At 36.7% G+C, this 13525-nt stretch overlaps 2 protein-coding genes across 2 annotated transcripts in view; both read left to right on the forward strand.

The window, feature by feature from the left end:
• LOC100369679 (SEC14-like protein 1) overlaps positions 1-1179 on the forward strand; it is a 37168-nt gene extending 35989 nt beyond the window's left edge. Inside the window, exons 13-14 of the mRNA XM_006821086.3 lie at positions 184-335; positions 850-1179. Of these exons, the coding sequence (XP_006821149.1) occupies positions 184-335; positions 850-964 (267 nt within the window). The 3' untranslated portion in view covers positions 965-1179. The remainder of the gene's footprint in view (positions 1-183; positions 336-849) is intronic.
• Positions 1180-7347: 6168 nt separating this feature from the next.
• On the forward strand, positions 7348-11588 carry LOC102810107 (uncharacterized). Its single transcript, XM_006821085.3, has 4 exons — positions 7348-7695; positions 8119-8205; positions 8300-8470; positions 8966-11588. The coding sequence occupies exons 1-4, from the start codon at positions 7512-7514 to the stop codon at positions 9238-9240; spliced, it is 717 nt and encodes a 238-aa protein (XP_006821148.1). The 5' UTR covers positions 7348-7511; the 3' UTR covers positions 9241-11588.
• The last annotated feature ends 1937 nt before the right edge of the window (positions 11589-13525 follow it).

Genomic DNA, 13525 nt, shown 5'->3' on the forward strand with positions numbered 1-13525 from the left:
CGATCCTAATCTGAATTCACATACCGAGCTCTGCGGACCTAAACTCATGGTCCTGTGGCAGAGGAATCAGTATAGAGCCAGAGTGACAGAGAATCCTGAAATCCAGACTTGAAGATTTAATTGAAACTTGCAAATTATTTGTTATGTATTGTGATTTCATCTACTGTCTGTGTTGTTTTTCAGGGTACTCATGTAGCTAGGATGGCTGGATCTTATATTTTACAGTGGAAATACCATAGTCCACCACATTCTATCACGTCTAAGCAACACCATCATCATCACCACAAAGCTAAAGTTATGTATTACCATGAGTTGCTCAATTCAAGGGATTTCAGGTAAGGGCCGTTATGTTTTGCTCATCTAGCTAGGGAGACACCTTGAGTTTATTTTGAGAAAGCTAAGTAGGCTTTAAGAGTAATCTGCCTAACATTAACATTTTTGAACTGATAAACACAGTTTTGGAAGTTTATTTTCTTGTTTTCAGTTGACATAGCATTATAAAATGAAGCTGTAACAGTGATAAGTGCTTCGTTATTTGGGTAGTCATTGCTTTTAAATCTAACTTTCTAGCCTATTATGTATTATCATGTAATTTAATACAGTAATTAATACAGTAACTTTCTGTACTGTTACACATGGGCTGCCCTTTAGTCAGCCAACCACAAGAGAGACACTTCCATTGTGGCCAAAAAATGGAGCAGAATTTTATCTGAATTGCGTGTAGGATACTGCAAAAATTTCAAAAATTTCTTGTCCTGATTGTGGACGGAATACGTGTGCAAAATATGGAACCCTGTTTTCATTGTTGTTGTTTATATTGAAACGTATGTATTTTGTTTGTTGTTTCAGAGGCTCAATGACAAGTTTACAGTCTTGCCAGAGTGGTTTCTCTTCACTCAGTCTCAGCACGTCATGCAGCAATCGTTCACTGAAATCGCTAAACAGTTCCTGTCCATCACGGTGACTAGTCCACTACAGTTGTCTAGCCAGCAATAACCAAACACAAAATAGTTTTTCCCAGTCACGGTGACAGGGAACGGGTTAAAGCCAGCTAGTCAGCTCGCCTGCCAGTCAGCGGTGATGACTGGTCACTTGTCTGAGGAGGGTAGAACCACAGTCAGCTGGCACACACGTGATAATAAAATAAATACGATATTTACTATATGGGGGCCGCCATCTTGAATGACACATAAAACTAAATAAGAGACAAGTTGTGAAACACGTTTTTCAGATTCCTACAAATCAGAACAAAAATACCAATCTTTCACAAAAATACGGTCCGTTGGGGTTATATTAAGCCAACCGATAACAAAATTCAGCCGAATTCGTCGTTTTTGTGTGGAAAAATCCCTTGCATACGAACACCTAATTACGCGAAGAACATAGAACACTAAACCGGGGTATTTGAAACCGAAATTGTCATCTAAGCGTTAGGCCATCGCTGATTGGCTGCTGTGCTGGAATGCCAATTTTTAGTTTCAAATACCCCGGCTTAGTGTTCTGTGTTCTTCGCGTAATTAGGTGTTCGTATGCAAGGGATTTTTCCACACAAAAACGACGAATTCGGCCGAATTTTGTTATCTGCTGGCTTAATATAACCCCAACGGACCGTATTTTTGTGAAAGATTGGTATTTTTGTCCTGATTTGCAGGAAACTGAAAAACGCGTTTCACAACTTGTCTCTTATTTAGTTTTATGCGTCATTCAAGATGGCAGCCCCCATATAGTAAATATCGCATTTATTTTATTATATCAGATGTGCGCCAGCTGACTGTGGGTAGAACAATCAAACTTGTCTACTGCAGAATTTTTAGTATGGGCCGAAACTGTCTTATTTCTCGGATTCAATATTCTTACTCCAGAAGGCTGACAAAGTACTGTAATCAGGTTTATTTTTGCAGCTTGGAATTTTGATTTGGAATTCGTGAAGAAAAAAAATTTACAAAACACAAGGTTGATGTGACCCTGTGTTTTTAGGACCACAGTGCCATTTTTCACTGCTACAAAATTGGATCATTTTCACTAACCTGAAAAATTTGTGCAAAATAAAGCTGTTTACAGTACTTCTTACACATTGTAAGATGGAATGATTATTGAAAATAGAAACACTTTGATGAAATACTGCTTGTCTTTTTCTTTTGTGTTAATAATTTATATATAAAATAATTTCTGTTTTATGTGATTGTCAATTGTTTTCCACATAATTTACATATTTCGTATGTGGTTGGAATGTTTTCATTAATTTGCATTTACTTTGTCATTTTTCAAGTTATGGTCTAATTTTTTTTTTTCGTGAATTATAAAAGTTAACTGCACACTGTCTGTTTCATGTAGTGTTTAGCCCACAATGCATTGCATGTGAATTTCTTAATACCGGTATGGCCGCCACGTCATTTGTACATTTGAGTTTTCCTTTTTACTACTATCACAAAACACATCTCAGGTGGTTTCACCTTTCTAAAAATATGGGATCAATATGGGGTTTGTACAGTAAATTTATTGATTATCTGCGTCTGGAGTTAGTGGGTATTATTTCAAGAAACTTGAGGGGTCTTGATACATACAGTGCATTGTGGGAAGACATTCACCGAATGGTATATTTCATCACATTCTAAATACATGTTGTATTGATAGAGCTTACACACAGTTTATACTTGTTATGGTGTATGTTCTTAGAAGATGTATTCAGATTACACAAATCAAGTTTATTACATTATTATTATTACAGATTATTGACCTTTAGATCAGAGTGCTGTCTTACTAACATTGAGAGCTTTTTACATAAATTCATTTTGTTCAATGATGTTTTCTCAATTATAGCAAAATGAATTTTTAGATTAATTGACGAATAAATGAGATGATTACATTTTTAGTTGCTAGGTGCCATTAGTTATTCAAATTTCCAGTTATCAGCGCTTTCTTAGTTTTGTTTCTCAACTCTAGAACGTCATATCTTCTAATCCTGCCAAAAAGTACAGTATTCATTGCACTTGTATTATTGTATAGCTTTACTAAGTGTTTGGCGTTTGTAACACATATTTGTGGTTGTAACAAGGTTTTTTTGAGGCACTAGAAAAACGAGCACGCGCAACTGTGGAAAAGTACTGATATACCAAACGTGTATTACATATAACGACAGACTCTTTCCTTTGATGGTTGCTGCAGTCGTGTGTCTCTATTAGTCTAGTTTCTAGTGATGTTAAATCTTAGTTTTCATCATTATCACGCGAATTACACAACTCGAGTTTTGAAATTCTGATCTAACTGTTTCACTTACTAATTCTCTACAGAACACACTTATGAAGTTGACTTTTTCTAATCAACAATATTTAGCAATATTTGAACATACCTTTCATATAGGCAGATCTACCGGGTAGTATAATCTGTATTTTGGTGATTTCAAAAAAAGAGGCATGAATGCTTGTATTTCAGCTTGCAACCTTGCCTCTTATTGTACACACAAGTCACAACTACTGTATTTGGTGTATGGAAGCACATGTTCAGTAGGGAAGTGCACACGAGTCAGAAACTGCATTTAGTGTAAACTAGTGATAAAAAAACATGATCATGGTTTGACCATAGCCCATACCGCAATTTACGCGAGTACATGAGCTACAAATAGAACAAATATTACTATTGAAATATATTGGTGTGCAATGACTAATGTAGTACATGACGCGTGGATTTTCTATCTTGGTTGTGAAGACCTGGGTGCATGCATTTTTATTATGTTATGTACATATTACATTCACGGCTTTTCACATTGGTTCTCTGTATATTGATGTGCGTGCTATGCAAATAACAGTAGATAGATCTTTAGACAGAGCTGCTTAGTTTAATCATTTGCAGCTTGTAAATAACTGTACATATTTAAAAAAAAATATATAGCTAGCTTTTTTTGTTCTATGCAATTATGTACAAGATAACATCTTGGTGTTGTTTCATGTGTTGGTAGTGTATGTATTTGTCGATGGTAGCAGGGGTATATAAAATGCCTGTGGGGTGAAGGTGATTAAATGTTGCTTTACTACTACATGTACATGAATATGCTAATTTTGTTAGCTGTATTTTTACTAAATCATGTATTCGTGATTTTAATACCCTTTTCATAATGTATATTAAACATACAAATATTGATAGAAATGATATATTCATTTATTTTGTTGAACAAAATCTGGGAATGTTCACTTGGAGTTCTGTAATTGATGGTAATTAGGAATATGTTTTTTTGATCCCATATTATTGTATTTTGGGTCAAAGGTCAGCTTATCTTTCACATGTTGTATTATTACCTTTTGGAGTGTTTATTATCAACAGAATTTTTTTCTAAATGGTTAGTTATTGATCTTAGTTTTAAAAGTTATGCTATTTTTATTGTATTGTATGCAGTACAGTCGGAGAACATTCATCAAGATGTTGCTTCAGTCAAACATACTGATACAAAGCACTCTTCACTGTGTCAGGGAAATTGTTGGCCCACATGCCAGTTTATAAATCCATGTAGCATCAGTCATTGTTTTCACGCTTCTGCCCGATCACATTGAACATCTTAGTTTAGTCATATAGGCCATGATACACGTTTCAACTTTCGTTGACATTTAATTTTGATCCATCGTGCAATGTGACATGTTGACAGACTGTCGTCAACAAGTTCCAGCGTGTCTTGACATGTAAATGCGTTGACCTGTTTTATTTCCAGCGAAAAGCTGTCAACTTAGAACCTTGCATGATACGTGATCAACCTTATTTGTAAACACAAGTTGCAGCGTGTATCATAGAGTATCAAATTGTCACAATGAGGATGCCAAATCACGCAAGATGCAAAATCGTACATTCTTAACACTGCGTTCACATCTTCGTTTTGCTTTCGCTTTTTGTATCAATGTGTCTAACTTTCACAATAAGGGATGTTTTAATCAGTTGAACTGACTGAAGCAATATTTGCCACGGAGTAGATTGTTATGATCTCTGACCGCACCAAGCATAATGTAGAACAGCATCCACAGCTTATAAGATAATACATTCCAACCCAACACGAGAGATGAGTAAAAAGGGATGCAAAGATCATTGCTATGATGGGAAGATATTTTGAGGCAGGTCCTTCAGTATCAGAATTGGGTCCACTAATAGACTGTAACCATGCTGACGCCATGTTTGGGTTAAATCATTTATGAGTAGTCCTAAAAAAAAAAAACACAAAAAAACCTTGCATGTGAGACATTGCTGAAATATTAACAGGAAAAAACATTGATTCTAGGTATTTATGGAGTACACACTCACTGTTCATCTGGTATGGACCTTAACACTCTGAAATGATGGGACTCTTAAGTTGTACATTGCTAATAATATAATCCTTGTATACATAGAGACTCCTTTAACTATTTATTTATTTCAAGTCTTGAATTCACAGGTTACTATATATTTGTGTGATAATACAATACATCAGTAACTAAATGAATTAAAGTTGAAAAAAAATTCCATCTGGATGCGTGATGTGTTTCTATTATTCTCCAGTGTAGATAAGAGCAGCCGGGGTTTTCAGCTCTGAGTTTTGGGGTTTCTGGTGCCAATGTTCTTCAGTCCGATAAAGGCCAAGTGCAAGGACTTTTTTCCAGTTTAAAAAATATGAGCTTCATCTCTTGTCTATTTCTTACACTAGATACCAACCGATACCCCCCCCCCCCCCACTAATAAGGAAGTGCGTACTACAGTTGATTATAGTTCCTGGGCTCCCTGTAGTCTGAGCTTTAACTTTTTCACCACCAGTTCCCTCTTTTCATCACAAATTCACAAAATAGTCCAGTTTATAGTCTACACGTTCCTTCAGAAGATTGGGACAAGAATAGATACCAGTAATAAAATATGGGAGTGTATAAATGGCGAACATGCGATGAGACTCTCAATGAATTTGCCTTCAATTGGTATTGTTTTACAACCATAGAACTATCATGTATACCTTCCTGGTTACTGTACTGAGTAATCATAGTTAAAAGGGATGAATATTCGTATATTAACAAGTTTGGGTGTTCCTTAGCCCATGCTAATCGCTGCCCCCCCCCCCCCCGTGTGTAAACGCAATCGAGTCTAGCAGTTTTGTAAACATATGAGATTATCTTTAAATCTTAGCCCGTACTTGGTGTAGCGTGAACACTACTAATGTGCTCATAGCGTCATCCAGTATTGGCGTCATTTTCACTTGCTGGAGGACAAAGTCTCAGAGTAGCAATGCAGCAAACAGTTTCAGTATATTTAGTAGTAAATAAATTAATCAAAATCAATCAAATCATTGTTTTAAAATAAATTGATGTAAAGTATGAGAAAGAAATTAAAATGTCATAATAAATGAGTTCATTGGGAAATTGTTCTGGTTGTATATACAGACTGGGTTTTAGCGTTGTTTTCACAGTAATGAAAATTTGGTTTCTTCCTACGTGTGTAGGCGTATAAAAAGTACGACAACATCAGCGATGACCACCACCGCAAATGTGACAAACTCCCATAATCCATGGTGACGTTCTAGCGCCCTCTATTAATAAAAACAAAGTAACTGAGAATCGTTGCTGGTGGCGCTTTCTAGTTCTGAAAAATTAATATCGGTAGCGAGAAGACTTGCATTTAGTTTCACTTGTATTGCGTGGATAACAAATAAACAAATTACTGACCATCATATATCCATGCTGCAGTCGATAAAAATACAATTCGTCAATTATCTTTCGACCCTCCCATGTATTTTGCTCCAGCTTATTTGTTGACAGGTTTTTCCGACATATCAAACTCTGCCTTGTATATATGCTTCATCCACACACCATTAAGTATTTAAAAGTCCCAATACAAAATCAGCAAGGATATCAATTTACAACATTAAATACATCATTTGTATCAATTTGCGAATAAACTTGAAACGAAAATATGAATTTGTTTGCCTCAATTGCAGGACAAGCGCGAAAGAGGTCTTGCGTTTTGAGATGACATCTTTAAACATCCTGTTATTGTTTAATACGTTCGAGATCAAATGAAAAAACTTTTTGGCTACAGGACTGTTTTTTTCTGTTTTTTTAGGTTACGGAATAATCCTCCCAAAGATAAAGATTTTAATTGTGAAAACTATTTAAACAATCAGAGCGACTTTGCATTTGTATTTTGTTTACTCGAAAGTACATAATGTACTACTAGTAGTTAGCGTGTCATTTATGGTTGGCACAGCGCCTCCAAACGAACACGAATGACATTGTTTTGTTTTTTTTCGTTTTTCACTCTTTTGTGATTGACCTTCAATCCAAAAACGTGACACGGTTATACATAAGAATACTAGGCTATTGTACATAGCTGGTAGCTTCTAGGACAGCGTACGTATACACAGGGCTATGGGTGCCGTATCAGGCAAGTCGACGGTGTTTCCCACTGATAAATACTGACGCGGAGGAGTCCCTCCCCAGTTCACCTATCACCCGATCAGTGCATAGTGCCTTGCCGAGGTGTAAACATTGTTTTGAGGCTCACCATTCCACGACATGAAAATTCAAATATTGTGCAGCATCTTGTTGGTAGCGGTAGCTTGTGTCTATGGTAGCGTATTTGAAGACGATTTTGGCCCAGTATGTGGACCCGACTTTTACCCGAACGGGTTGGGAAGATGTGAGTCTTGTGACACTTGTGGAATCTTGAACCATCCTCCTGCGGGTTGTTCACAATGCGGTAAGGTTAAATTCTCAACACGTGTTTACAATGAATGACAATGTTAAAATATTCAACTTAGCCACGCTCGCTCGTCCGTAAAACAAGAAAAACAGTCTATTTCAAACTGTGGACATTTTCGGTGAAGGGGTATTCACCTGTCATAACAGGATAGCTGTGACCTTTAACGGGTCAGGTATGGTGACTCGCGGGTTAAAGGGCGGTAGTCGTCGTGTTGCGTCCTGTTCGATATGGGACTCATAGCGACGTATACAATGCGTGTAAAATGCATTGTTTATTTACATGAAATTCGAACACGCGCTGCGCGACGACCACCGCGCTTTAAAGGTATCTCAAGTGCCTTGGCTATGTGCAGAGGTATTAGTTATAGTAAGGCCAAAGTATCACAAACATGTTATATTATTTTACATTTTTATTTTTCAGGGAAACCATCCACAACACCTGAAATAAAAGTAACTGAATATAGCACAACGAGTAGTAACGCCGTTCACACACAGAATAATAGCCCAGGTAAGTGTTCTCACTTACTACCGCTTCATTTACTAGTATTAGAATTAGGAAGCGTCACCGGCAACGTGCTCAGTTACTTTGTTTTTATTCATAGAGGGCGCTGGAACATCACCATGGATCATCGGAGTAGTTTCTGTCGCAATTGCGGTGGTGCTCATCGCTGCTGCTGTTGTTGGTGTTCTTTGTATATTGCTACGTAGGAAGAAGTCGAATGCTCGTGACTGTGAAAACAACGCCAATACCGGAGGACACCTAAACCTAGACGGTATGTACAACCAGAACACTTTCCAGATGATAAAATATATTATATTTTAACAAGTTCTCAATAAAATCATCAATTTATTATAAAACATTGATTTGATTGATTTTGAATAATTCATTGACTACTAAATATACTGAACCGTTTAGTGCATTGGTACTCTGAGACTTTGTCCTCCAGCATGTATAATCAAATTACTATATATTCGCCACTTGACAGCAGTCGCAAACAAAATTCGACATTACAGTATACCGAGTGACTTATTGGCGCTATAAAATGATCTAATATTATGAAAACAGTTCGCTTCAAACGTCTTGGGGAAGTTGATGGGGGTCATGGAACATTTTCCAAGGAATTTGCAAGTTGCCCATACGAATCTCGTTTTTGCCCGCTGTATAAATATCTAGGTTATATGAAATACAAAAACACATGATGCAAGATTTCAAGAATACGTCATCGTCATCGATTGCCACATGTAATATTGTCGTGGTTTTTTTGCAGAGAATGCACCGCAACAAACATGCGTGATTTATAATCAAGAGAAAAACATAAGCAATGAAGTACTGGTGGACACTGGGGGTTACCATGACGATGTTGCAAACCATCACGGTCTCCAAAACGTTACTGAAGGGGCAGAAGATAGGAGCATACGAAATGGAACTTCTACTCCTGTTACTGAATCACCCACAGGAAACGTGGGACCTTCACAGCGTGTGATGTCTCCAGTGATGCCTGAGCCATTTGGCTTAGAACAGGAACACGGAAGTGACAACTAGATTTATCTGAGGTCTTATGTAATTATAAAGCAGTGTTCTCCACGAGGGGTTTTAGCAGGGCGCAGCGCCCTGCATAGGAAGTCGTGCGCCCTGCATCGGTCAACAAGCACCCTGCATTCACATTTCCCACCCCGATCAAATACATTGTATTGTTACTTGAGTATTCAGTGTTCTCCACGAGGGGTTTAAGGGAGCGAAGCACCCCTCTTTAATTTATTTGCGCCCCTCTTCAATTTGTAGCGCCCTTCTATTTATCTTCAGCACCCTCCTTTGTTTTCGGTGACAGTGGTTTCACATTCCCGGAAGATGTCCCGACGACGTTATGGAGAGACCTCTTATTAATTGACAGGCGATAAAACAAAGAACTAAGGGACACATAGTGGCATAGGTGACAACTAGTACAATGGATTTGATGTATGGGGAAAAACTGGCTGAATAAATAAACTAAAAACAATGAATGGATGCGTGAAGTGCTTGTCACAAGCATTGCGTTAATCACGCAATAGGATAGTCAAAACAAGTTTTCTCATCATTCCTGAATTAGCTTAGATACTTAAGAACATGAGAACCAGCAACAATTTATTGTTCCAATTGCTTGTTGCTTGCCTTTTATTGGCGAAAAGTAAAAAGAATCATCAAATAAATCACCAAAACAAAACGTACAGTAAACACTGAAACAACATGGATGTCACGGTATCTGATTTGACCTTTGTCCTCAGTACCCACAATGCAATCAACATAATGATTAATTTATTTACAGTCATCGGATTCGATTTTTTCTTTTTCTTTTAAATGGTAATTTTGTTATGTGAAAATATTGTTCTTATTACTTGGGGTTTTCAACTATTACAATATCTCAGTGCATTTATAAAACCTATAAAAATGGAAATATTTGAAAGAAATTTAAAAGAAATAAATGAAAGGCTAGAATTTCACAACTTGTTCCATTACACTTTTACAAAGAATAACATTGATATTCTTCATTTGTCAAAGTTGATATTTTTTTACACATCAAGTGGTTTAACTTATTCATCAAAATAATTCAAGAACATTAATATAGTACTTGTACACAGTATTTAATTGATGTACATATAAAAGTGCTAAGAATTTCCTTTGAAATGTTTGATTAGTATGCTAATTATATGCAAATTAAATATGCTAATTATATACAAATTAGCGCCCCTCTTTAAATTTTATTTGTGGAGAACACTGAGTGGGCGTGGGATGGCCATGAACATGCGCACATTAACTGAATCTCTGTGATGATTAACATGAAGCCCTCAGCCATACAATCACATTTGGATGTTGACAAGCAGAAACTTGAGGGAGATCATGATATTGGAGAGGGGAGGAGAGTTTGCGCAGGGAAAAAAATAACCAATATCATACAGAAACAATAAAAAAAAACTTTATTTATAAAAAAAATTATAACTAAACATAACAACATACAGGAAACAAAATTTACAGTAAGATCTTTCTTATAACAAATCTAGGCCGCAGTTACACCATTCCACATTGTCAGCATCCTTTATTCGATGTTTTTGTCATATTACCTCAAACACTGCAAGTGTGCATGGAATCATGGGAAGAAACAGTGTGCATTGCCGTGTGATAACTGTTAGAAAGGTGATTGACAGGTCATAATTGTTTTCAACTTTGGAAGGACAATTGTAATCTACCAGGTGTACTGTTATTTGAATAACAAAGGATGTTTATGATCTACGGAGTTGTCTACGTGACACAGCTACTAGCAAGATCACATTCTGATTGGCTCATGTGGAAACACAGGTGGTGACACTGAATTTGGGCCAGTTATGCCTATAAATTGAACAGACTGAGGACAGTTGGGGTCCATCATTTCTACTGTGTATAGCTACTGTGATATTGTGAAGCAAGTGATACAGGCTTCAACCATCATTCTGTGAGATTTGTATGAACTGCTCTGCGATCTCCTGCTTTCAGCGGTGCCCTCCAGAATACCAGCGTTCCTCTGCAAGCAAGACTCATGTATTTCTTCGTCGTTGTGTTGCAGAAGCCATTGACTGGTAATCCATCTGTGAGTTATCACCGATGCACACTTCTTTAAGCAATCCCCTATTTTAGTGAATTTATTCATTGTATTTTTCTGTGTTTTGTTTCGTCTAATTACTTTGAGAGGTATTAAAGCCAGGAGCTTCCCATTCTAGCAGTGAAAGAACCCTCTGTCCAGTGTGAGTTCTGTGGGTAGCCCTCTCAATAGCAATAAGCAGGCCTTACACTGTGACACACATATTTTATTGTTTTATTATTGTTGCTTCTTTCAATTTCACGGGTATATGCAAATATAATTTATATAATTTTCGTGACAACCGTATTATTAGTATACGTCTGTGATAGGTATTTTTGATGGTTAAAAACCTTTCACTTAGGTAACCGGGATTCGGTCGTTTCCACGCTAGGCTAACAAAAGACACACACAAGCTTCGTTCATGTTCCCAAAACGATTCTCTGCCAAGTCCCTGGTTTTTACCCGAGACAGCATTAAATCCATCTTTATTTCTTGTCACCCCTTAACCAATTACAATCAGTATAAGAGACTCCAAGGCCTTTCCTTCCAACAAACAACCAATCACATGAAAGTTTTACACATCATAATCAATTAATTACTCGTCAAGCTGTCTAGAGAAAACATTTCTATACATTGTCAACGCTAACTAATATTGATGGGGTAATAATCTCGCACTAACATTCCACCAAGATACTACCTTTTTTAAACTCGCAAACTACATTGGTTTAGAATTACAGCTACTGTCTTGTATCTTAAAAACTGCAGAGTCATAAGATGTTTTTGGTTGATTTCGACCAGCTCGCCATCTGGTCTTGTCATTAACCTTTATCAGTATATGTCATGACAACCACTGTCAAACTGACTGAAATATAAATCATGATACGTCTTTTATTTGTGTTTAAACTTCAGAATGGAGACTAAATTACCACTATTGTTTCATTTCAAGATTACCGGTACTCCTGTTCTGACCATTTCTCCCCTACATCTGAGGTGCTGTTATATGAGAAACATTTGTGAAAGAATTAGACTATTTTTTTTGCTGTGAGACCTGCAAAACCTTTATCACAGTTGTGTACATAACGCCAATTTTAAATGGCAGAAAATGAGTACTTTGCATAAAAGTTATTTCTAGCATTGCTCATCATGGTCTGAAAGTATAATGAAAAACTTTACCTTTTTACAGTAGTTGCTAGGAAACATCCTGAACTTTTAAAGCGTAGGGGTCGTCACCTGTAAATGCGCGGGAATTGATTCTCGGGCGACGATAACGACGCAAGCTAAAAAACGCAAAGGCTCACGGGTAGACGCCTGTTTGTGAACAACGACATGCTATGGCCATCTAACGCATGCGCATGTGACGACTCCCCCCGCTTTAACATTTCAATCAAGCAAATTAATCAAGTGCAATGAAAATAATATAACAGACTTTTAACATTTAGCTAAAAATACGGAGTCCAGTGAGTAAACATGACGGGGCAACTTTCTTAACTATCTTATCATTGGTGTAAACGACGAATTGATTGTCGGTACTTTTATGAAGCTTGTGAAAAGTGCTTATAAATCATTGTAAAGACTGAATAAATAATCATATATTAAATAAACATGCATACTCAAACTTGTTAATATTCTTTCTTTTATTCGTTTCTAACTTTGGTTCCAGGTCATGTTTAATACCATTGTTTGGGCTAATATCATAAGGTCGTCAAGTCTGCCTAAAACAAAAAATGACCAAAAATGAGTTGTGTGGGGTATAATAATACGCTTCAGTTGAACTTGATGGCAGAATAAACAGTCAATGTGGATGCAAAACACGGTATGGTTTATTGCTGGATAAACTGGCATAGAAACATGTAACACATGAATAAGGAGCCCCGAAACTCCGAAACTAGCCCTTTATATAGGTGCGAATCGAACGTGAGAGAAAACACGTAAGCGGGAAATACAAAATGAAGTACGCAGGAGAAAAAGATACAATACAGAGTAAAATGATTGGCTGAAATTAAATGATTCTAATTGGTCGAGAATTACTCAGAGGAATCCTTCATGCGAAAGGTAAACGAATTAACTATAGCGAAATGACATGTAATAATAATATTAGCAATATGAAAACGAATACAAATATATATTATGAATCTCCGACATTCTCCCGACTTTGAGAAAAAGTACACATTCAGGAATAATATATATGTGTGTGTGAATAAACGAATAACGATTGATAAAAGAGTTCATTAATAATTA

Source organism: Saccoglossus kowalevskii, chromosome 8 (genome assembly GCF_978046115.1).
Source record: "Saccoglossus kowalevskii chromosome 8, keSacKowa6.1, whole genome shotgun sequence".
Classification (NCBI taxonomy): Eukaryota; Metazoa; Hemichordata; class Enteropneusta; family Harrimaniidae; genus Saccoglossus; species Saccoglossus kowalevskii.